Source organism: Mesitornis unicolor, unplaced genomic scaffold (genome assembly GCF_000695765.1).
Source record: "Mesitornis unicolor isolate BGI_N332 unplaced genomic scaffold, ASM69576v1 scaffold5025, whole genome shotgun sequence".
NCBI classification, from domain to species: Eukaryota; Metazoa; Chordata; class Aves; order Mesitornithiformes; family Mesitornithidae; genus Mesitornis; species Mesitornis unicolor.
Genome location: NW_010186056.1, coordinates 30,976 through 57,078, shown reverse-complemented (window position 1 = coordinate 57,078; position 26,103 = coordinate 30,976). Strand labels below are relative to the sequence as shown.

The 26,103-nt window shown below is 37.6% G+C and overlaps 1 protein-coding gene across 1 annotated transcript in view; it reads right to left on the bottom strand.

Moving 5' to 3' along the window:
• The window catches only part of CNKSR2 (connector enhancer of kinase suppressor of Ras 2), a gene marked incomplete at its 5' end in the record, with an annotated part of 90,055 nt that overhangs the window by 42,188 nt on the left and 21,764 nt on the right, over positions 1-26,103 (bottom strand). Inside the window, 5 exons of the mRNA XM_010185023.1 lie at positions 3,262-3,329; positions 10,092-10,163; positions 12,589-12,662; positions 14,821-14,993; positions 15,820-15,868. Of these exons, the coding sequence (XP_010183325.1) occupies positions 3,262-3,329; positions 10,092-10,163; positions 12,589-12,662; positions 14,821-14,993; positions 15,820-15,868 (436 nt within the window). The remainder of the gene's footprint in view (positions 1-3,261; positions 3,330-10,091; positions 10,164-12,588; positions 12,663-14,820; positions 14,994-15,819; positions 15,869-26,103) is intronic.

The window sequence follows — 26,103 nt, the reverse complement described above, 5'->3', positions numbered from 1 at the left end:
GTCAAAGCCACATACAATAAAACACCGTACGATCACGCTTTTGCACACCTCACCTCAGACAGGGAATTCTGTTGGCAACCTACAGCTTGTCTAGAAATATTCTGCAGTCACAGGGGTCAACTTTCAGATGAAATGTATGAAGATAGCCTCCCACCAATTTTTAAAAATGTTCTGCTTTTGGTAACAATCTATCAAAAATGTATATAATGCTACTGAACAGTTGCTGTACTACTTTCTGCAGATTTTGTCCAATTCAGTGACGGACAAGCTCAATGCACTGGACATATCTTGAAAACTTCCTGAATGAGGAATAAACTGCATATATTATACATAAACTAACACCGACCTGCCATTTGCTGATGAAATATTTTCTATTTATGTGAGCAAGTATTTTCATCTCTGATTTTATATGACTGGAAAGTATAAAACTTCTCCATCCAAGCAAGTCCCTTACCATATTGATAACATCCATTGTTTTAATACGGAAAGTCAATGGTATTTTTATAAAGCTGTTCTGTACAGAATGTGACATTTTCTTCAGCAGCACACCCACAATTCAGTGATTCGTGCATCTTTTAAGCACTTGAAATATATTTATGCACTTTAGATTCAGAACCATTCAACTCTTAATTGAAGCAGGTTTGACAACTACTGTTGAATTGTTTCAGAGGTATAATAAAGCCTTGCTGCAAAGGGCTGAACTGAACAGAAATAAAAGACCTTTTGTAAAACCAAACATGTAGATGACAATTCGTACAGTCACTGAATATAGAAAATTCCAGCTTCACAGTTTTTATAATTGCAAAAATGCATGAAGTGATAGAGATGTTTTACTTTGCTAACTTGATGCCTCTGCTAATTAGGGACACTACTGAGCTGTTTAATAGTCCTTGTGCTGGGAGCCAAGGATAATCACCAGAGGCATAAAAACGCTGTATGACAGTGAGGGGGGAATGTGATACTGATTCCCACACTGAACACAACTAAGCAACACAAAGAGGATATAGTTTTACCTACCTGTATATAATAAATCAACTTGAGTGAATGGCATTAAGAGTGGTAATAAAGAGCTCTGTCAGTGCCTGGGCTGTAATTTCCACAGTAAGTGGGCTCTCACTGATAATCTTCAATAGGGAGACATTTTAATAATAGGCAACATGAGGCCTGAATGCACATGAGATCATGTCTAGGAGCTGGATCATCTGCTATTTTGTTACTCAGAGATTGCTTGGTAGCAAAAATATTTCTCCACATCCATCTGGATTTTGAAAGGTATATCATGCCTGCAATTGTGCACTTGGACAGTGTTAGCGTAACTGTTCATATACCTTTTCCCTTACTGTCCCACATGTTACTGTAATTCTAGTGTCAACCTGCTCTCAATAAAGGTTTGAATTTGGCTTTCAATGCTAACACAGAGGATTTCCCAGAAGACTTCAAGATTCAGAGTTTGTTCACAGCCTCTTCAGGCAGTGACAGGTGATGTACAAGCCTCTCCAAACTCGTTATTGTAGTGCTGCCTGGGGAGTGCAGATTCCCAAATCGATTCTGAAGTCTGATGAGGCACTGAGAACATGACTGGAGGAACAGTGAGCATGGTGCTGCTGTCCTGGGCTGCTTGAATGCAGAGGACACGATGTGCCAAGGACCATACCAGACTAAAACAGGGTGTGGGCCACACTCCCAGGATAAGCAGCTGCACTTACTGGAAGACATGATTAGAAATGAGGGAACAGTAGGCACAATCACGTTATGTGCGAGGACAACAGAATGTCCATATATCTTCCCACACACCACAGAATTACGGCAGTAGGCTGTAAGCCACTGCTTTTCAACTCCAAGCTGGTCCTCCTAGGATGCTACGTGGTGAGACAATCAGGGTATGAATCCAGGCAGACATAATTTTCTCATTCTGTCTTTTAATTTCTACCATTACAGAACATCCTACTCTCTCGATGTTTCTACCTGGCTGCTGAAGTCACCCTTGCTTCTCACCAGAGACTGGAGGTTTTTGCACAGTGTCTCGCAGGAAAACAGCAGTGTGGCAACACGTTGCAAAGAGACAGACCATGCACATCTTCCTTCTCATGGTATCAGACCAGAAGGGCAGGGCTAAGGCTGCTGTCACATAAGTTGGTAAAGAACTGTGACACTGGAGGGCAACGAGGACAATATGTGGCAAATTTTGAAGCCTAGTGATGGCCTTTTGAAGAAAACTCACCCAGAAAAATCATTAGAAATGCAGTCTTTGTAAAGAAAAGACTAGATTAAATACATTGCTGATGCAGCTCTGAGCTATAAGCTCTTTGGGCCAAAACACAGAACCTGTCTGATGTAGGCTGCAGAGCCACTGAATTAAAAAGTGAGTATTTGTCTCAGCGGGTAGCAGGCAGACAGGCATCTGGAATAAGCTCTGGATCATCATGACCATTGCAATTTTCTGGTGCCTGCTGCCAGGTATATCCATAAAAAAGAGCATGAATTCAAAAGACAGCTGCATTGCCAAAAAAGCTAGTTGAACAGGAATACTTGTGTGTCACTGGCAATTCTAGGAAACAGCCTCCCCCAAAAAACTGAGGACTGATCTTTTCCTGCCTGCAAACTGGATTTCTACTGCAGCAAGCTAAAGAAAAGTGACTCATTATTTTATAAGTGCTACTTTTTAAAACCCATGAAATATTAGACGGTAAAAATGAACAGATGTATAACCCTGCAAACCTGCAACTCCAAATGAAATGCCAACAAGGCATTATCATACACCTCAGTATAGCAAAAACAGTGGAAATCACAAAAAATTAAATAGCTTTAAAAATTAAAGTATTTAGAGGAAATCCAATTATGTCAACAGGCTTTAGAAGAATGGCTTTGCTCCCGAGACCAATTATTCCTGCCCCCTGTGCATTCAGACACAGATGCAATGTTTAAACCTTTTTTTTTTTTTTCAGTTTGCAGATTCTTAAGTTTCTTCTGATATGGGACACAGATTCCTTGGTACCACATACTGGAGCTTACTGGCATAACATTTGCTGCTTTTAGCTACCCTCTGCAACCTTCTCAGAAATAATCCAGTGTCTGTGGACCAGAATCTGAAGGAGCTAATCAAAACCCCTGAGAGAAGAGCAATTCTCTAAAGCAAGAACAGCGATAACCATATGTGAATTGCTCTCACATGGCGAGAATGAGGCCTGATACACAGCAGGGAAAAAAGAACAGATGAACTTGTGATACAAACTGACAGAAGAAACCAAAATAACACATTACCTTGCTCTTGTTTGATCCTCTCTCTTTCTGCATAGCCAGCAGCAAGCATGTTAATTCTGTTTAGCCATCTGAAATAATATTAAAAAAAAGCAGTGGTATCAATCCAGCCACTTAATTTTTGGGTGCATTTCTACAAAAAACAAACTTAGGAGCATCTGATGGAGGTTCAGGATAATGTTATTTTTCACATTAGACAGCTGTTTCCTTTGATATTCTTACTCAGGGAGATTTTAAAGATCTATGATGTTGCTGTTGAACAAAGTGTTTTCACAGCACAGATTTTATTTCAAATGGAAAACCATATATGATGTCAAATATCTGTAAAATAAAGGATTGGGAGATAATCAAAGCGCTATTAAGGTTTCTGCTCACAGATATGCCATCACATCAATACTCCTGCTGTTCTGAGTTCCTAAGAATAAGCACCACTTTTCAGAGATTTAAGCACTATTTCAAGGCCTGAATTGGCAACTCAGAAGACGAAAAGAGCAGAAACCAGAAGTCAAAAGAACAGGTTCACTCCCAAACAGACAGTGAGGTTTAATTATGCCCTTACATGTTTTTGAGCTTACCTACAGTGCCAAGTACAAAGAGAAGGAGGCATATCAGAATTCACTTTTGTGTTCATGTCAGAGAAGCAGGGAGAGGAAAGACAGTTGCCTCAATGCAATTCACATCTAAGCTTTAATCTGAATTTAGACATGAAAAAATGCTTCCATAAGCTGCACAAATTAAAAAAAACAAACCATTGCTATTCTCTTCTATCAGGGCAGTCACTGCCAAACATACACTCAAGTCTCTGTAGGAATGCACTGCTTCAACCTGGCCTCTTCCCCCATGAGGCTCTCAGTGTATTCATTATCCAAAAGCCTTAAACTAAATCAAGTCCTCCATCAAGAAGGCTTTAAACCACCATGACAATCTCCCATGGTTGTCCATTCCATAGTAAACTTGGAATTACTTGCTCCAGTCATCCTATAGTCAGGATTTGACAAACCTGGTTTGCCAACTTACTGGCTTGCAATTTTACTGCTAGGGTATACAGAAAGACGCTTGAAGTTAGGTTCATATTTTCTTCATCAATGTGAAACCCCTGTTTCAGAAAACTGTGCCTGATGGGTTTCAATGGCATACTGTGTGCAGGGATACAGGACGCAGTATTGCCTCAGCAAGGGGAAATCTTTGTAATCACTCCTGCACGCCAGCCTTCAAGACATTTCAGTGCAGTGTAAGCAGGCAGCAGATCACGAAATACAGTTGCTCTCCTCACTGTCCTTCCACAAATGGTGACCATATGTATGATGTAAATCATGTTAATGGTTCATAAATCATTGCACATTGAGAAGAAAGTTAGAGATTTACTCCTGAAGTGATTACAGAATACTTCATGTTAGCATACAATCAGAATTTCTGCCAGAAGAATAGGGAAGCTGAAGAAGAGACTTAAAATTTCAGTTTTAATTGTTGGGAAACTTATAAAATAACTGGCACATAGGAACAGAATTCCAACAAATCATGTCTCAGAGAATGATTTCACATCTTCACAGCAGAAAGGTGACGACTACAAAGCTATCTTTTAGGTTCAGACTTCTGATACGTGAAGGCTTTCTTTGGCGAATAAAGCTCAGCTGTCTCAGCAGCTCTGCCAGCTAAAATCAGAGGCACTGAGGCAGGAACCTCACCCAAAGCACTCCAGCCCTGTGCTGCCAAGGGACCAGCAAAGGCCACAGACTTCTCTGTGGCCAAAGGGTAAAGCAGCACAAGAAAACAAGCGCCTGCTCTGTCAAATGGCATGACAGACAGTGGAGGTGGCCCTTTACTTGCCTCTTGTCTATTCTGGATTTCATGTTCCCAATTCAGCTCATGGCTTACCACCCTCCAGTGCAGCCAGCAGGGAACCTTTAGATAGGGCTGCTGACCACAGAGTATTAGATGATGCACCTGTAAAGGTTCTCCTGCTGGAAAACTTCATTCTGTCTGAAATATGAGATAGCATTTCATGTTAAGTGTGCATGAGACTGAGGTAACCAATCGAATTAACACTTCATTGACAGTCAACTGATACCACTTACAGCTATGGTAGATTATAGTTTCCAGAAAAAAACGTTATTTCCTGAAAAGCTTAATCTAATGCTAACCCAGGAAATGTATACCAGTCAGAGAGAGAGTGAGAGCAGAGTGACTTCACATGTCATGATTTTCTGCAGGTCATGATCTGTGCCAAGATTTGGAATATCACCTGCAATGCCTATGGGGTGAATGAGAAGGTACAGATGTGGTTGTAAACCATTATCAACCACAGCTTTAGAACAGTTTGCTAGTTTAAAAACTAAAAGAATAGTATTGACTTCTCCATAATTTCTGATATGTGGCTGCTAAAGCTTCTTTAGCTATGGCAATAGTAGGTATGGTTAGAGGATTAGTATTATTTTAATAAAGCATAGCTAGAGTTATGGTACATTCAATTTAGAATCATATGAGAAATCTAACGTACTAGGCTTGTATCACAGGGAAACATAAATGGAATGGAAAAGGAGTAAAACACATCTGCTTTACAAAGCACCAGGGACAGAAGTTCCAAGCATACAGTTATACAAATATTCCTTACTATGAATACTAAAAGATACAAGGCCCGAGGATATCGGAAGATTTAAATCTTTCTTCCCTGATGTGTGCTGCATGCCGATAGCCACTGTAACTTTTAAAGGCCAAGAGGCCAAGAAAGTATTCTTTTCTTACTGCAAATGCAGCTCTGATTTTCTTGTGAGAATCATAAAATCTATTTGTTAGATATGACAATAAATACAGTAGCACTAGGAGTTGCAGAAGTCATCTGGGTTTTTTTTTCCTTTTTTTTTTTTTAAAGAATAGTACATGTGTTTCTTGTCAGTATTTAATTAAAACAATTTTGTGACACACAGAACAGGATTTAAAAAAACCTCCAATCTTCCTGTAGACCTGTATCTTCTGTAAAGAATGCATGATATTGGCACTCTCTCAGAATATCAGAAAACATTTTACTATCTTCTCTTACACTCCTGGTAAATTCAATGCTTTCAGTCAAAGTAGGATGTCAAATTGTCCTTAATCATAAAGCTTGAGGACATAGGATGAACTTGCTATATGGAAATATGGATACCTTACAGTGTCTAAGTCCCTGACTGCAGTTTAACTAGAATGACGAGGCCTGTAGATGATATGGAAGAATTTTTAGAGGCCTTCACTGAACTCTTCCAGAGACTCTCTCATATGCTAATACTACAAGCTGACTTGTCATCTTTCCTCTTGATCATAGAGCTACACTGAGAAAGAAACTTTTATAAATGTTAAAACTCAATGTCACAAAAGGAGAAAGAGGATAGCTCAGTTACCGTTGGTCAAGGAAGTTCTCAGACAAATATTTCACATGAAGTTACTGACTGTATTTCCCTACCTAGAAGATAAAATTGTGGCAGCCATATATGTCATCACTTAAAAAAATGGAAAGTTTGGAATAAAAAGGAACAAGAGTATTGTAAGTATTTAAGCCAGTGAACTTTGAAAAAGATGTATTTGCCTCTGAGCTGATGATCAGGATTTTTGAGTAAAGAACAAAAAAGTTAGTCCATAAAGCAGTAGGCACAGTTACTAAGGAAAATCAAAATAAGGTTACATACAGTATCATTAACTAGAAATTTATGACTGCCTTCTACAACAGAATATTTTCTTGGAATGGGAATAACAGTGACTTTCCAAGCATGATTCTATGACACTTACACTGGTGTCCTTGTTTCATGGGGATACAATCACAGAATCAATTTTCTATTCAGGAAAGCTGCATTTTTGACAAGACTGCAGCACTCGAGTCAATGGAACAAAGTTGATAAGACACTTAGTTCATGGCCAGCCCTAGTGTGCAGGTTGCCATAGTGATGAAGGTCTTTAGCAGTTTTAAGCTAGCCAGGGACAGAAGCTAGGAGGATTGAAAGCCAGGGCGGCTGACCCAAGCTGGCCAACAGAAGTATGCCATATGACAAACGTCATGATCACCATAAATTGGAAAATTTACTTATCTCTCTCCTTGATGGTCATAATCTTTGGAGGGTCTCTCCCATCATTCTGCTCCTGAGGCCTACTCCCTTGCTCATTGTGACCATCACACTTGCTGGAGCTGTGATGCTCGCAGTGTTTGTCATCTAGCATTCACTGCTGGGATTGTATAGCTCATGACTACTATATGAGCTGAGTTTAACTTTGTGTATTTTATATTAATATTGGTATTAATATTAATTTCTTCTTATTATTACTTTATTAAAACTGTTTTCATTTTAACCCACAGTCTCATTTCCTTTTCCACAATTCCCCTCCTCAGGTGGGGAGGGGTCACTGTGTGACAGAACAACTGCCTAAATGACAACAGCTACCAAAACAGTACTGTGCATCAATAAAGGATATTCTGTCCTCTTCCTCACCCAGACTAAGCATGTTATATGGGTAGAGAGAACACTTTTGCTGGTGTGACCATGCAGATGAAAGGAACTTCATATGCCTCAACAATAAAGCTCAGTGACCACAGTTCTCCAGAATCCTTATGTGCATAACGGTGTGGCACAGTCATAAAAGCAGTAAGAAAATTTGAGTAGTGACAATTACTTGAGAATAAAATGCCTATTTTATATGAGTAGATAAACACAAACAAAAACTTCGCATCCTGCATACATTTTTGTTTTTTAAAAAAACAACTATGTCATATTATACAAGGGATGAAGGAACTGAACTCCTCTGAACTTTTGGTGAGACTATGTACTGGCAGTTTTCTACCTTTGTTTCTTCTTCTTCAAGTATAAACAAAACTGAAATGACTGCACGATATATAATTAAAATGTATGTCAGAAACCTGAACAAAAAAGGAGAAAAATTGATCAAAACAGTCTTAATTTAACTTAACTTGATTCTGTGTTTGACTTCAGCTGGGCTACAAAATGCTTTTAGACAGGAAGCATTTTATTATCTCTGTATTTGAAAGATTATTTTTCAGTAATCCACTTTTTCTTCCCCCAATATATTAATTCAATGTTTGCGAAAGTGAACTACCTTCTCTAATACAATAATCAAAGAAACAATAAAATTATTTGATGAGACTCTGATGGTAACTCAGATGTAAGAATTTCAAGTAGTTCCATAGACCTTTACAGAGTTGGTTTAAATTAACATGCGTATAACTATGATAAAAATTTGGTTGTGCTCTTTCTAAATTAATTAATAAGCACTTATTTCAAAATATGACAAAAACGCTCTTTGTGCTAGAAAGTCAAATGTCTTTTAGTTCTTGGGTTTTACACCGTGCAATATATTTTTTAAGAATTGGTGTGTATTTGCTGCTGCTTTCTGATTACTGAACAGTTATATAAATTTTTATCCTTAGAACCAAGGTGCCTTGTCATACTGACTGAGGACCTGCTGACAAAAATGATTTATCTACTGCTGTAGTTCAGGATATGCCAAAGAGACCATGCCATTATACTGTTTGCTGTGCAGCAAATTGCATTTTGAGTGACAGGCTTGACAAAATTATCAAAGAAAGGCAAGACCAAAATTTCACAAACAAATAAAAAGGTTTTAAGTTCTCTAACTGAGGAGAGACTTTTGAAGTGAGCCTTAGTCATGCATGAACTTTCAAAAAAAAATGTTAACAGCTATTTCTAAATGAAAGCAAGCACAGTAGAGTATCAGCACACTTTTCAAGTCAAATATTATCAGTAAAGAATTAGCAGTACCCTGAAAGTGCTTGGCCAGGTAGCTGAATTTAGTACACACTGGAGAGATTAAACCATTATTATAGCACTTACTAACGGTTTTATGGATTGAATTTTATCTCCTATTTCCTTTGTTTTGTAAGCAATTTTGCTCAGTGAGGATGTCCACAGACACTATCTAAGATAGAGCAACTCTCAGGTTTCAGTAATAGATTTTTGTTTGTGTCCTCTGTCATATGATGAAAACGGTGTATTGTTTTGAACAGAATTAATTTCAGTTTATGTTCTGAAAATAAATTAAATAAAACCCCAAGTATTTGAATAGATATGAGATCCATGTTTTTAATTTACCATTCAAATGAACTAAGAAGAACTGTGTTTATTTTGTGCTGAATTCTCAAACAGTTTTCTGAAAATAATTGCACAAGTAGCCTAAAATAGGTACATTAAAGTTCAATATGCAAAGAACTAAGACTTAAGTCTTTGTTCTTTTTAGGTTGCTGAAATTTTCCTCACTAAATTCAATACAACCAAAATTTCACTGCAACATGTAGGTTAAATTCATGGCAGTAGAGAGAATCTGCAAAATTCATTCCTTGTAATCTTTACCTCCTTTTTCAAGGCTGGCACAAGATAAATCAGAGACTTCTTTAAATATTTCTGTAACCTTTCATTCCCTCCAGGGCCAGAAATAGAAGCATCCCAAAAGTATTTGGGAATATGTCAGAAAGCGGAGTCGGAGGTATTGCACCTTTTCAGATGCTGCACAGTCCAAACCAGCTTTACAGAAAACAGGAATTCTGAAACTGTGTTTGGATGTTGTTTCACACACTGATTTTTTTTTTCTATTTTTAGAAAGAGGAAATTTTGTTTCTAAAAAAAAATCTTCAAACTTCTGTTTCAAAAAACTTCTGAAAGAATTGAATATTTAGGATTTGCAACCACTCAGAAACAATGCTACTCTGCACTTATTTTCTCAGCTATCAAACTATACTTTTTAGATTAACACACAATTTTTTATTACTGTGTTATTACTCACTTCAAGAAGTGTCACATTTAAGGAACAATGCCTTGAACTTCGCTAGATTTCCTTACCTGTTCATATCATCTAGATGTTCAGCAGCAAAATAAAAACTTTTGATCTTAGGATGGCAGGCTTTGAATGCACTGTAGAGGAAAAACATAATTATAAAAATGTAATGGCACAGCTCTCTCTTCTTTTTAAAATGTCAGATAGTGTGGTCACCATGGAATGAAATGAGGTCACATTTTCTCAGTTGTTGGATGCCCCCAAACAGTATACAAATATACAACTTTTAGGATTGTGCCAGATTTTACCAAGTAAAGTGCTCTTTAACTACCCCTTCCTAAATAATGCTTGATTCATATGTACATAAATATTGTTCAACAATCACCTGCAGGCTACTATATTTGGATAAAGTTAACCAGTTAAGGATATCATTTTACGTATCAGGTAATTTTGCTGATATACCTATAGGTGTCAATTTTTTCTGAACAGAAAATTGACTAAAATTTATTAGGTACAACAGAAAAACTCTCAGTCCTGGTGATTTCTCACATTCCAATGACCTTGACATTACCTTTAGCTCCAATGACTGCATTTCAAACAGAAAAATATGAAATGCAGTTATAAATCAACACTGTGTTCTTGAGGTCATGCTAAGCAATGGGCAATTACATCTCATCTTTTCTTTCCACCAAAGTAATCAACACGACTGGACCAAGAGAATTACTGCATTTCATACATAATACGAAATAAATTAGTAGAAAGATTTTTTTAAACTATGTTGGATAAAGATTTATGGTAAAGTACTTGAGGATCCAGAAAGTGCATCTGAAAGTAATTAATAATTTACAGTACAGAAGAATAATTTTTTGAGAATAGCCTGAAGGTTTTTCTTATAATAAGAACAAAAAATGCATAGCAGTCCCAAAGAAAATAAGGTAAACTGCAAACATGCTACACAAGGAACATCATCACCATTTTTCTGAGAAACAATAGTTTTATATATTATATAATGGCTTAGAGAATTATATATACATATATATAAAAATCTGTTGTATCTCAGAAAAACGGTAATGATGTTCTAAAAGTGTATCATGCTTGCAATTTTCAATATATATGTTTGTGTGCATATATGTAAATATGTGAAAAAAGGTTTTAAGAAATCAGGGATATGAAACTGCTGTCCAGGAAAGTTGCTGCTAGTGAAGGTAACATGAAATTGAGGCAAAAAGAATTCCTCTAAGGCATTAGAACATGATGCAGTGCAAGTGAAAGCAGATGTACGGTGACATCTGCTCAGTTTAGAAAGACATCAGCAAGTTACTGAGATCCACAACTTGACTTCTTAAAATTGTTACAGCATCTGTCATCTGTATTCTTAGGATGTTTTTCTTTACTGGCCACCCAAGCAAGGAATTTTAAGACTCATATTTTATGTTCTACCATCCAGTAGACACCAAATCAAGTAAAAACAAACAAACAAAAAAAAAAGGTAAGGTGCAATTCTGAGAAATAAGTTGACTTTATGCTGCTGCCACAATAAGAAAAGAAAAAACTAAAAACTTCAGCAATTAAGTCCAAAGACAAAAGACAATAAGCCCAAGCTGATATATCATTTTTTTCATGCAGTTTTCATTTTCGACCCTTTGAGACCATCATGAAAAGCAGAGTTCATGCTAAAGAGATATGTAGACCAAATGATACAAGGTCAGTGTCTTCATAACTGTGTGTACTACAAAACACACCATTTTACTTTTGCAATTGCTATTATGTACAAATTTCAGTGATTCCACAGTCTTGATAAACTTAAAAGAACAGAAAAAAGCATTAGAAGGCAAGGCAAAAAGTTTTCAGCAATAATGACTCTAAAAATACCTCTGTGGGAGTATGCAACTACATATGCTTAAATCTGCATCTAAATCAGAAATGGATTTGTGCAATGGCACAAATCTGGACAGCTGCACACACAGCTAGGTGAGAAGAAAAGTTATTTGAGACCTTTAGGTCATACCTCAAAAATGCAGCATATCACTGTCAGTCTTTTTTTTTACTCTGCCTCAGGACTGTGTCAGCAAACTTTGAGATAATGCTAACTAATTTGTAGTCACACTGAAGACTGATACCTAGCCATGAACCTGGGGACTTTTTAATTTGGATGGTCTCTTTACTATACTTAAATCTCTTTACTGAGCTTAAAGGTATCACACATGTATACTCCAAACCTGAACAAACAAACAATAAAACCCTGCAAAAACAGAAAGGAAAGAAAAGAGGAAAGTAAAACTAGGAAAATAAAGAGACAGAAGCAACCAAGCAGCCTTCTTGCTCTTAATTAATTTTGCTCTAGTCAAGCACTGTGTTTCATGATAAAGTAAAAAACAACTTCTTCAGGAAAGATGGCACACAGAAACCACACTGAATTCATGTGTTCTGTATGAACTTACTCTGTGATATGACTAAATGTTCACTGTAACTAAGTCCATTATGTCACTGTCTTAAGGGAAAACGTTGTCTTTCATTCCACTTTTTCTACTGTATCATTGCATTATTTTTGAGCACACTTACTATTTCTTGCGGCATTCACTGGCTCTGTCAATTTTAAATTCAGGTAGACTGATGAATCCTTCCGCCTTTTCATCCTGCAAAGATAGTTCTAGATATTACTGCTGTTAAGGTGGCAGAAAAAAAAAAAATCCCACCACACTGAAAACTTAAAGATGTTTTATCTTGCCTGCTTCTTACATAAGGAATACTAATGTATGCTCTGCTCTGGCAAACCTCCCACAGAAGTCACTGTGACTTTTGTCAGAGCAGTAAGACAGATCCCTTGGTGTAAAATACAATTTTAAATACCTGGTTTTCTCAAACAATTTCACAGCTGAACCAGCACTTGAAAATATACAAAATGACCAAACGTATTCAGGCAGTTAGTTATTGTAATTAGTTAATTCGGGAGGAAGATGGACTAATTAGTAAGGAGAAATGCAGCCTACTGTAAGAAATAGGGAAAAAGGCAATTTAAATGTGTGCTGTTTACCATCCTTATATGATATCACAGCTAAGAGGCATGATATCTATTCAGCTTCTTTCATCTCACTTTCCAACACTCAAGAGAGAAGACATCTGACCATCCTTCTCTCTTCTCTAAAGACTTGCACATAGTTTATTTTATCAGATACTCAATCTTCCTTGACTTTTTACAATTTGAAAGCTTTATTTATTTTAAGCCACTAAGATATCAGTAACATAGACTGCTTATTTAACTGCTTATAACTTCGTATGAGAAATTAATACAGGTACATGAAAGTAAAGCTGCAGAAAATACAAATGTATGTCAAGGAAATCCACAGAATTACATCTTTTTCTCAGAATCTCCATGGTTATGCTACATATGCAGTCCATTATGCTACATATGCAGACTATATGGCTCTCTTAATATTAAATAAATAAGAGAGACACAAATCAGCATATAAAACTGGAACCAGAGTTGTTCTGTAGAAGGTACAAGGCTGTAACAGGTTCTGCATTAGCAGGTATTTTACAATCAAAAGGACACTGTTTAGAATAATCTTGCTATTTCTTTTTTTCATGGTTGCCTGAGGAAGCAAAATTTTGGCAAGAGCACTGTTTGCTTGTCTGTCCATCTGCTAGTGAGGCTTCCCCTTGCCAGCTTTTGAATCTACTGGTGATTGCAAACACTTCGGTGAAGGAGCTGAGGTCTCAAAAATAACCGAGTCTCAGCAAGTCTCAGGACAGGGGGAAGACAGAGTTGCTCAGATCACTGCTCTCACCATGGGAAAGCAAGGCACAACTCAGTGGTTCCACATGCTCCTTGGCCACAGCTGGTGAGCAGCCATCACACTTGTAGATATGAATTACTGCTCTGATGAAGACCTCATACTAGACCTTGAGGAGGGAGGATGGAGAGGAGGGAGTTAGGGTTACTCATCTGAAGCTGGGATCAAAGCATAAATGGGATGAGTCTGTGGGAAAACGGGCTTGGGTAACTCTGTTCAGGGAACAACTTTCTTTTTGTCTACTCAGGGAAATGTTGGGGATCACAGTATTTTAAAAAGGCCATGTACCTAGCTTGCAACGATTAAAAGAACAAGTCAAGAACTGAGTGCATCCACATGTTTTGGTAATTATTTTATCTCAGGGTATCTACTAATGAAACTAATACAGTTTAAAATTAAGGTTTCTTAATTCACTGGCAAAAAAGCTTTTTTTGCTCAATCTGATATACATAAATGTGTACTAATGCAGAACATGTTGCACAATCAAAGTTGTATGCAATTCAGTTGGGCTGCTCTGGCGCTCTTAGGTTCAGCATATATGAGCTCTGAGATCGTATCAAAAGCTACAGATAAGGAACAACAACTGAGAAAATCTTCCTTAACTGCCAGAGGTTTTGGTGATTTCACTAGCACAGATAAACAAGGAACACCAGGCAGCACATCATTAAAGTTTACACTCCCTCGACTAAGCTTGAATGACAGGATTAAATAACTACCTTTTCCCTTTCAAGAGGTTGAGGATAGACTTATTCTAAACTGCTGAGAGAAGGACACAGGAAAGTGGGTTATTTCTCCTTGTAGTAAACAGTGAATTTGAAGGATCAAATATCACGAGACCTTAACGGTAATTTAGTCAGGCAGTTAATATTAATTTCAGTATGACTATTTGAGTGAATGAAGTTATTCATATCTATAAGCACTCAAAGCACTGGCTTCCTACTAAATCATGACAACAGCACTACACTGGGTATTTATTGAGAAAACAAGCACAGATGCTTACCTCTTCATTAATATACCAATATAGAGACGTATCCTTCAGGACAAACCAGTATTTTTTCCATTTCTGGGAGAAATAACTCTTGGCGTCTTTCTTCTTCCAAAGCCAGCCTTCACAGTCCCCTCGACCAAGATCTTTACATGAGATTCGTCTTTTGCTTTTGCCAGGAATAGGAGCTGAAAATGACAATCAGTTGATGTGAAAGTGTTTGACTTGTCCACTAAATCAACAAGACAGCTAGCCAGAAAGCACTATATATTGCTGAAGAAAATGAGTTAAAAATTTCAAATTCAATTTGCCATGAAAAAATTATTACAAACCTATTTCGACCACAAAGTCTATGCAAGGCACTAGAAGTTAAAAACCAAACCAAACCAAACCATGCTCAGCACCTCACAGAGCTCATATTCTATGGATAAGACACACACACACAAAAAAGCAACACAGAAAGAGAGGACACTATAAGAGAAAAGAAAGGCAAGATATTAAAAATAAGAAAAAATATCATTTTTCATTTCACATCAGAGTAAAGTACACAGCATATAAATTCATGTACTTTCATACCTGGCTGCCAAATACAACTATGTAAGTACTTCACGGGTATTTTGCAGCTCCATTTGCAACTAAATAGTTCCTAAGGCCTTTGTACTTCTGAATTAAAGGATGACAATTTACCATGATGTAAATTACCTGACACCTTAGGTAATAAGCAAGGGCTGCAGTAAGGTATTACATGCACACAGCTGGAGAAACTAGCCCTGGCCCCAAAGAGGCTTAAGTATTAAAAAAAAAAACAACAGACAACAGCAGACATATGCAGGTAGAGGAGCATTAGGAAACCATGAGACAGAAGTAATGGACTAACAGCTTCTCAACAGGATCAACTGAGCTAAAGATGGACTGGAGCTAACAAATTCTAGATCCTCAGATACAGCAGTACCATAAACATTAATGTTGGCAATTCCCTTCCTACCAATACATGGAAACAAATTCACTTTTTACCTTTGTTCTTCTTTTTACTTTTCTGCTGTAGAGAAGACTGCTGGAATGTCTACAAGAAAATAAAAATGGAAGAAGTGAAAATACATTGTTTATTTTCAAGCACATCCTGATCATAACAGAAGTGCAGCATTGCGAGCATTGAAGTCATCACCAAGTAACACCAGCCAACAGACTTCTAAACCTAAGAGAAAAGGTAATTTTAGTTTATATGTTCATAAGTTTGTAAAGCAAAAGCACATGGTGAAGTATCTTAAAAAAGACCACAAATTAGTTCACCAAAACAACTGAAGGTTCTGTCTAAAATGATCGCTCTTCTCTTGCACTGTTAATAAGAAATGAATGTCTCCCTTTGCTTAGTACCACAGTGAAGGTACACAGCCTGTGCATTTCTAATAAATTGTCTAATTAAGGTCTTCCTGACACAAATATACAAATTAACGCACTGCCTAATACTATGTGTGAAGGCATTTGTAGAGCGGTCTTTAGTACATCAGACAATCTGCTCAGAAACAAGTCTAATATTTTTAAAGGCATCAATAAAATTCGGCCAAATCCTACCTGGGAAAAAGTCTCCCAAATAAATATTCTGAAATAGAAAACACTTTATTTCTTACCAGGTTTTGACAGGAAGTTATTCCCTCCAATTGATCCACTCCCATGAACCAACCCATTGCCTTGGCAATGAGACAGGATGGAAATTATTCCTTTACTTAAGATCCTAGCTTATTAAAAATAACAATACATATTAACACATTTTATGGTAATTTCTGTTAAAAACCTTTACCTCAGATAATCACCATCACTCTAGTGAATTGAAAAAATATTTCTGTAATTAAACACTCCAAAATTTAAAGACATGATTTTAGTTGTTCTGAACTTTAGTTTTCTATAAAGGTAGACAAATATATTAGTGCTGAAACTAAAAAAAGGCCACATTAGAGTGTCAAAGTATTAAAACCTCTTATTTCAGCTTACAATGAATCAATACAAAAATCAAAGCTTTTATGCCACTTGAAAAAAATAAATCTAGGCAAATACACTGACAACGCTGTGAGCCCAAATCCTGTTCCTAGCAGATAAGACAAACCCCCACCTCAGCTTACAAGGCTCCCTCTTCAATTTAAAGAGCTGCTTTTCTTTTCACTTTTTCCTCCCTGCTTCCCATACACCTGAGCCCACATGTAGGAGGCTGAGGCTCAGCTTCCAAGGGATATCTCACTGTCTCACAGCTGAGACATTCTTCAGCAGCAAATATTAACATGTCGATGGGGGTAAATTACCAGCAATACAATGATGATTAAGAGTAATATAAAAAATCAACTGACTCAGTAGATGTGCTGATCCCTTGTAGACCGCATCTGAAGAAAGCAACTCAACTTATTGACACCTCAGATGATCAAAATAGACCTCCACTGAGAAGAAAAAAGGACCCCATTTGTTTTCACTCCCTGGCTCTTGTCCTTTTTCTTCTGCTCCCGGTAACAATTCAGTCAGTACCAGCTCTCAGCAAGCCAAGACAGCAACACCATCTCGGCTTATGTCACATGAATTATTTCAACCTGCGTAGGACTAAGAGAGGTCTTTATGGCCCAGGAACAACAGAGTGACAGGGCAGAAGGGTGTAAATAACTCCCTTTTAGATGCTTTGAAAATCTTACCTAATTCAAAGTGGTTGAAAACACACACATATGCACAAACCCAAAACTTTAGCACTTCTCAGTTCACAGCCCAGGCAATTTCATTCTGCTGCTTGACGTTTCTGCACTAATATTTCCACAGTGCCAAAACAGTCAAGGAAAACCTCCGCTTGGTTTTCTTGTAAGTGATTCTGAAAGCAGACGACAATGATATGAAAAGCCTTCTCTTTAAATGTTTTGTCAGCAAATTTTGAACCTGCAAATGTGAGCTTGCACCTCTCAACTTCTGAGTTAATTTTTTGGAAGAAAAGGTAATGAAGGGGTATCAGATTTTAACAGGAAGACAGCATGTAATTTAGACGTCTAGCCATTTTCCATACATTATGTCATACTGCAAAATAGAAAGGTTTTATTAAATTCAGTTATTATTCTAAATTAGCTCATTAAATTAAATTATAATTAAAGACAAAATCTACAATGGAGTGAACTGTTCAACTGACTTCAGTGATTTTAGCTAAGACTTTAGATTAACTTACATAGACTTCAGGCTTCGAGTTCGTCCTTTGCAAAAACAGCACCAGCTATTTTTTTTTTTTACCCAGAAGATGTATAAGCAATATGCTTTAGTCAATGCCATTCAGTTTCAAACTCACATAATATGTAACCTGAAAAAAACCCAACTGAGGATGAAATCTAAAAATGCTGCTTCTGTTGCTTTTTTAAGGCAATCATCGAATGCAGTCTGCAGCCTCCTCTTAGTTCTTAAATAATGCTTAATGCATTAACATTAACAGCACTTTTCCAGTGCTGTTTAGAATCACAGAATGATGAAGGAGGTCATGTCCTTCCTCCTGCTCAGAGCAAGGCTTGTTTCGAAGCCAATGCTGGATCATGTTCTTCAGGATCATCTCCAGCCTAGACCCAGATGTCTCCAAAGAGGAAGATTCCCCAGCCGCTTTAAGCAATCTGTCCTAATGTTGTCCACCATAATGCTTCCCCTTTTACAGCTTAATTCTGTGACGTGGCAAATATGAATTCACACCATAGCCAGAAATTCATTTGTGCAAAAGCATGTTTTCTGCAAGATACTGTTAAATCACCCACCCACGAGGCTGGATTTCAACATATGTTCACTGCATTTTGATTCTGATACATCTTGAGCTTTGAGCAACTGCTTTCGCATACATCTTGTCCCAGTTTCCAGGAATTCATCTCTCCTACTAATACTGAGAGTAAGCATGAAATGAAATAGAAAACAGCATTCTATACTAAAGAAAGTTGTTAGTAACTCAAAATAATGAATAAAATAAAAACAGGACTGCAACTGAAAAGATGATATAGATGAATACTTTAACTCAAATGGAAATTGTCACTCCTGTTTAATCATAATCTGAATTATATGCTTTCCAGTCGCCCAAAATATAATTAGCAGAACTTTCCATTATCCAAAAGCACAGTGTCACTTGATATTTAACGTATATCAAAACTCCCTTCAATAGCCTGAGACTCCGTTTTTTTGAATGCAGTAATTTAGTCCTGTAATATGTGATGTTTGAGCTTGTCGTATTTAATCGTATACCTAAACTAAGCCCTAACAAATGCATGTGTAAGTAGAATATGAAATAAACATTTTAGTTATATACGTGTCTGCATTTGCTATCAGTAGCATCCAAAGCACATGTACTACAAAAGGAACAAAATAGCATTTATTACAGGGATTTTTGCTAAGTTTCTGGGGTTTTTTGTTTATTTGATTGGTTTGGGTTTTTTGTTGTTGTTGCTGCTGTTGTTTTTTTAACAAAGGTGCTAGTCTACCTCTAGCTCTACCTTTCTGAGGGTTTAACTGCACATCCCATCAGCCAATGGAGATTTCATTGTGCACATCAGAGCCATAAGAGTTACTCTCTTCCTGCAACAGTGCATTACCAAACTTGCTATATGAGTTATATTTACTTTCACAGTCTTCAACATGATTGACAGGATTCTGAAAGCCCATCAGAAGACTCCACAGCTGTAAATAGCAATCTGTCCTAGAGCATGCTTTTCTATGGTTTTAGGATTATAGAGCTGTAATACCTGGGCTGCATCAAAAGAAGCATGGCCAGCACATTGAGGGAGGTGATTCTGCCCATCTACTCTGCTCTTGTGAGACCCCACCTGGAGTACTGTGTCCAGTTCTGGGGACCCCAACATAAGAAGGACATGGAGCTGTTGGAGCAGGTCCAGAGAAAGGCCACAAAGATGATCTGAGGGCTGGAGCACCTCCCCTACGAGAACCAACTCAGAGAGTTGGGACTGTTCAGACTGGAGAAGTGAAGGCTCTGAGAGGACCTTACTGTGGCCTTCCAGTATGTGAAGGAGGCCTACAAGAAAGCTAGGGAGGGACTTTTTACCAGGGCGAGCAGTGATATGATGAGGGGTTATGGCTTTAAACTGGAAGAGGGTAGATTTAGACTAGATATTAGGAAGACATTATTTACTGTGAGGGTGGTGAGACACTGAACAGGTTGCCCAGAGAAGTTGTGGATTCCCCCTCCCTTGAAGTGTTCAAGGCCAGGTTGGATGGGGTCTTGAGCAGCCTGGTCTGGTGGGAGGTGTCCTTGCCCATGGCAGGGGGTTGGACTGGATGAGCTTTAAGGTCCCTTCCAACCTAAACCATTCTATGAATCTGTAATACAGCTGCATAGTAAAAAATTTCCAGGTGGACTGTATTTGTTCCTTTAGAAAGAAAAAAATCACACATAGTATAATAAATAAAATCAAACATCAGCATTGTCGCATGTGCAACACAATTTTTTTTAAGAAATGAGGCTATCAGGTTTTTCTCTCAACATCAAAGTTTTCCAGGTTCCTTTCTGCTTTTGGGATAAAGTATTAATTCTTGATTAGTACTACACCTTCTGCATATTTGTTCAGAAAGGAAGCAAGTTCGAAAGACGGTCATTAACATTCAGAAGCCTGAAAATCTATTATGGAGTACTTAGTAGTAATTTGATAGCTCTCTATTTGGAAAAGCATATTTAAATAAATGTGTTAAATAATTTATGTTTCCATTTATTTATTTTATGCTAAACAGGAGACTTACTATACTGATCCTCCAATACTAATATTAAATTGGACTGAAACTACTATCAGGAGAGATGAATTTTTGATAAAACTCATGTTGTGATGAAAATTATAAAATCTCTATTCCAGTTCATACCTCAAATAAAAGTAGAAGACAAATAGAATGGTTATAAGAACTACTTATCTGGGAGGACTGGTTATTTTGCCGAACTTCAGGAGTCTGAGGAGGAAGTCCAAAGATTTGAGGTCAAAATTTTGCTATATAAGAGTGCCTCTAGGAGCTAATATAAATGCCATCTGTGACCAACAGAACATTATATCCATGTCCAAAAAGAAGATATATTCTAATAATTCAGTGGACTGCCTCATGGTTACAAAATTTGTAGTTCTAACAGAAAAGACCATAACTGAAGCTTCTCTGAAGATCTGGATTTGCCAATTAGTGCTAAATTTGACAAGTCCAAAAATCTTCTTTCAAGTGCTTATTCATTTCTTCACTTTTCTTCAGAGAGTTTCCACTTGCTCATTTTTTGGAAAGCTGGAAGAGACAACCAGGTTATGGAAATAATAATCTCCAACTCTTTTACCTGAATTTGAGGTCAGTCTGACTGGGAAGGAAAATGGCAGGTATCTTTATTGGTTTTTTGAGAGCTCAAGTCAAATCCAATTTTTCTCAAGCTGAAAGTTGAGACATTAAGGAACTATTTACAGCCAGACAGTTCCCCTCTGTCACTGTGAGATAACTTTCTCTAGTTTCAGCAGAGTAGCTTGTAACATTTCTGATTTCTGGAACTTTCTGCCACAGATGGAAATGCCAATATCTGGGAAAAAATGAAAATTGGTGCTGCCAATTATTTGATCACTCTCTCACACTAAATACTTTGAGCATGCTGGCAATGTTCTGTTTCCACAGTTTTCATACACTACATATACACGTTTCTCTGTAGTTGGTGTGTTGAGATCCAGAATTTCAGAGCTAAAAGAAGAGTGAAAAAGGGTAAAAACTCAAAGCTATTTTTATCTTATTGTTACATTATTTGTCACTATTAGCAACTCCTGCTTAAGAGTACTCCCAGCTGAATATTTTGCCAAAACCATTTTTGTTTACCATCTTGTTAGGTCTCCATTTAGAGCTAACAATGGATAGTGTTAATTATTTTCATGGATGTTTGTGGAAAATACAGTTTTCAAGGACTACCTTATAAAGCTATGATGAGAGAAGACCTCTGGCAGTTCAGAAAGCTTGAAATCCACCAATCAGCAGCAGAATTTCATTCACAACAGATCACTCTTTTATTTTTATTGTTTACAGCAAGGTCAGGTATTGACCTGTTATTATGTTCTGCCCTCACAGCAAGCAAAAAGATTACTGTTTATAGCAAGCTAGCCAAGTCTTGAAGCTAGAGGAGCCCACACAGGGCATCTGCAAGGCAGTTTTTAGAACAAGAGCTGAAGCTGGGCCACACAGGACTTTTCTGGCATAGGAGGGAAGAGATGAGGCATGATATGATGCTCTGAAGGAATCAGTTACCAGGGCTAAGGCATCATGAAGCACCTATGAGTGAAGTTACACTCAAAAGGGAACCTACTAAAAAGCAGGATAAGGAAAGACTATGCTTTAAGTTACGATCCTGTTTAGGAAGGCAAAAACTTCACTGCCTTGTTTGAATAGTTTTGTGTGTTGACTGGGGTTCAGAGACTGCTAAAAGAATGAGTATCTGCAAAAAAATCTCATGCTTGGCATATCTAATTTATCAGGTCATGGCGGGTGTTTTAGGAAATACTCCTGTGCCTGTAATAATGAACTTTTATTTTTATTATTCTTTATACTTTATTATTCCAAGCCCTGGTCTACTCTCTTTTCATACGTTTTGCTGAATATTTGTTCATTTTTATTTATTTCCAAATTTTGAACTTCTCATACTTTCAGTATTCTCTGATTTACATGTGGCTACAACTATTTAGTTGCCCAAAATCAGTACCAAGTGGCCCTAAGTTGCGAATAAAGTATTTTCAATATGCTGCAAGAGCTCTAGTTTACATAACACTTCTAAAAGCATGGCTTCACTCTCTATAAGTAAAATGCAAATCTAGAAAATGGGGTGGTCCGTGTGAGAGAAAATCTAACACAAAAGCACAGCAGTGAATTTATGAAAGCAGATCTAGATATATTTCCTACACTAAAGTCATAGGATAATGACAAAACAGTCATATGTGAGTAATTCATAAATCCATGGTGAGTTGGAATGAAAAGTGATTTACAGACAAAGGATGCCACAGTTGATTACCGATGCCCTGAAGCCTTCAGTCTTGCCTCCCAAAAGCAAAATTTATTGACTCAAATCTTGATCTTTTGGTGCTTTGGTAACAGGTAATTCTGCTCTCCCTGCACAGCTCTCTCTGCTCTCGAGCACACTCTACAATAAAAATACCATACCTGGCTGTAAAAGGTCAGCATTCAGTAAGGTTCCAGCTAAGATGCTTAATACTAAAACACAGTATGTACATTATATATGAATAGACTTCTAAAAGTGAGCTTTGCAGTACAAACAGAATAATGCAAACAAGTAAGGCAGAGTCATTATAGTGAATATCCTGTGCATATTTCTCTTTCAAATGGCAAGTACCTCAGACAGAGAGAAGCATGAATCACTGGTTCTGTCAAATGGTTTGTGAGTGGCACAGATATATGAAGACACTGAAAGAATGGATCCCAGAATTTGTGGCTTGGTATGTTATCCTATATATTATATTCCCCTTCCTTCCTTAGTTTTGCTTTTTCAGAACTGCAGAAAAGTGTTTCAGTGCCTAGACCAAATGAACGTGTAATTGTAAAAGCTGGCAAAGCAACAGTTTTCTTGGCAGCAGCCAAAAAAGTCCATTTCAGACAAGATAATTTTCTACATTAACCTGACAACAATGGCCCTGCTCCTGTTCCTACTCCTCCTTTCCTTCCCCCACAGTAGCTTTATGAAGGGCTTCTAGGAGGTGCTAGGTCTACAGTACGTGGCTATGCACGGTGACCATGCACGGTCACAGCTCTAACGCAGTTCCTGTATTTTTGGAGACTTGACCCGTGAGTTCATTTTGTTAGTTACCACAAGGGTAAAGAAACAGTATTTGTCTTAAGAGGAATAGGCTAAGAGCTTTCCACTGCAAAAATGTAGCCTGAGACATTGACACTGCCAACTTTCTAGTTGTCACTGCTGTAGGCAATGGCTACATTACCTGTGCAGGATACTCTCCTTATTACGTAGTCTACAAGGGCTGATGATATCAGATGTCTCACCTTTTCATACAACTGTTTCTATAGCTGCTTATCCAGAAGAATATGCTAGATAAGGACAGAACTGTGGTTGTCTGAAATCTCATAGTAAGCATAGCTTTTCTGTTCAGAGATTCTTATTAATCTTCCCATTCCTAAGCTTTTTCATGTAATTTGGGGAACTCTGTGCCAAATGTTGCATTAGGTGGAGGCAAATTTGCAGTTGCACAAACTAGTGCAAATTGTTTGTGCAAAATCATTAGCATAATTTGAGAAAATAATATAGAGTGGTCCTGCTTTACACCACCAAGAAAAGGTTTTCCTTCTTAATCATTAAGCTACAAGACTCTCTAATTGAAATACTGAAGCAGTAAAACTTCTGGACAATATCAAATTTAAATGAGAGTTCTCATATTCCACCACTGTCTTTTCGACTGACAGAACAGGGACTGCAGCACTGTCATAGCTGCCTGAAGCAAATGAGGATAAAAAGTTAAACTAGACAAGTGCTGTTTATTAGAATAATTTATTCTGAGATCATTCTTCTGCTCTACATCTACTCTGAAACATGTAATTTTGGTACCTCCCACACTGCTTTTATTGACAGTAACTAATCTAACAGAGAAAGGGAGGCTTCAAAAACTATATGTATTCTTTAATGGCAAAAGTCCAAGATCCATCAGTTGCTCCATCACTGTGTATGTTTCAACTGCATCCATTTAAGAAGGAAAAAGAAACTTAATTACTACCCATGACAGAACAGTATTTAACCCTTTGATTTCTAATCCAGAGCAATTCCCAGTTTCATCTCTTACTGAAGAGAATGGATCAAAGAAACAGAAAATGGCTGAGGTAGGAGGGCACCTCTGAAGATTGTCTCATCCAACCTTCTTCCTCACAGCAGGGTCAACTAGAGCAGTTAGCTCAGGGCCATGTCCAGTTGAGTTTTTAATATCTCCAAAGATGGAGACTCCACTAACTCCACGGGCAACCTGCTCCAGCTAAACCATCTTCACAGTGAAAGTATTTTTTCCTTATGTTTACATGGAATTTCCTGTATTTATGTCCACTGCCTCTTGTCCTTTCACAAGGTATCACTGAAATGAGTCACCCCATATGCACTCCAGAAGCCTTGTGGACTGCTTGAGCCCTGCTCTGTTGCTCTTGCAGCAGATACCAGTCAGTCAAATAAACATCTTTCAAAAGAGGCAGTTTCCTCCAGGAAAAATCTGCTTTTGCTTAGCAAATTTCTGTCTTATTCACAGGAAAGGTAGGTTTTCCTCTGTATGTTTATCTAAACTTTAAAACAGTAAGACTATCCAAGCAGTTTTAAGAAACTTATTCTGCAAGTGCTCTATGTTAGATTAGAGAGGTGGTCTATGGCACAGCATGGAACCAATCCTGCAGTTTCTGGGAAGAAAACTTAAACTACTGTAAAACACCACAGAGGTCAGCCCCAGAATATTCACTAAACCTTGCATCAGGCCTGTGATCTTTCTAGAAGAAAAAATATTAGCTTAAAATAAAGGTCCCATGTCCCCTTCAACACCTAGGCACTTGCTTATTTTGCAAAGAGTACATACATCCTTCTGTAGGAGCAGTCAGCAACACTACTGATTGTGTCTCTCAGCATGACTGCTTTCATATTGCTCAGTCTGAATGTGTGACAGAGAAAAGTGCAGGGGACGTAGGTGCTCTCTAATGAACAAGGGCAGAACTGAGAAAACTGATTTTTGCTTTAAGGAAGATATACTTTTGCAACCTATTCTCTGATAGCACTCAGTCACAATATTCTTTCAGTGAAAAAAACCAGAAAAGTCATTCTGACATTCAAAAATACGAAGTTTTTGGTGAAAAATCAATAAAACAGAAAATCGTAGTTTTTTGGAGCTAGGGAGTTTACAAAGGCTTTGCTGAAACAGGCAATTAGTGCACAGTTGTGTGTGAAAGAAGCAGTCTTGGCAAAGGACATGCACAAGACAAATTACAGCCACCAAAATGCTTTACTTGCTCATCTCTAGAAGATAAAACAGACAAACCCAAATTTTCTCCTTTTAAGCAGTACTATTCATCACAAGAAAACCTTATCCACTGGTTAAATTACTGTTAAGGACATGTCCTTATAATAATTTCCAAAGCTTGGAGATTTCTCTGCATTTGTACCCGTCAGGACTGAAATGACATTTCCAGAACGTAGTGCTTTGTGCCTCTTTATCATTGCACCATGCTACCAGGAATAGCTTGCAGCAATAGCTGTAGTAATAGTTACATATCAGGGCTGAATTCAGGTAGCTCTTGAAGTTTCCATGGGGAAAT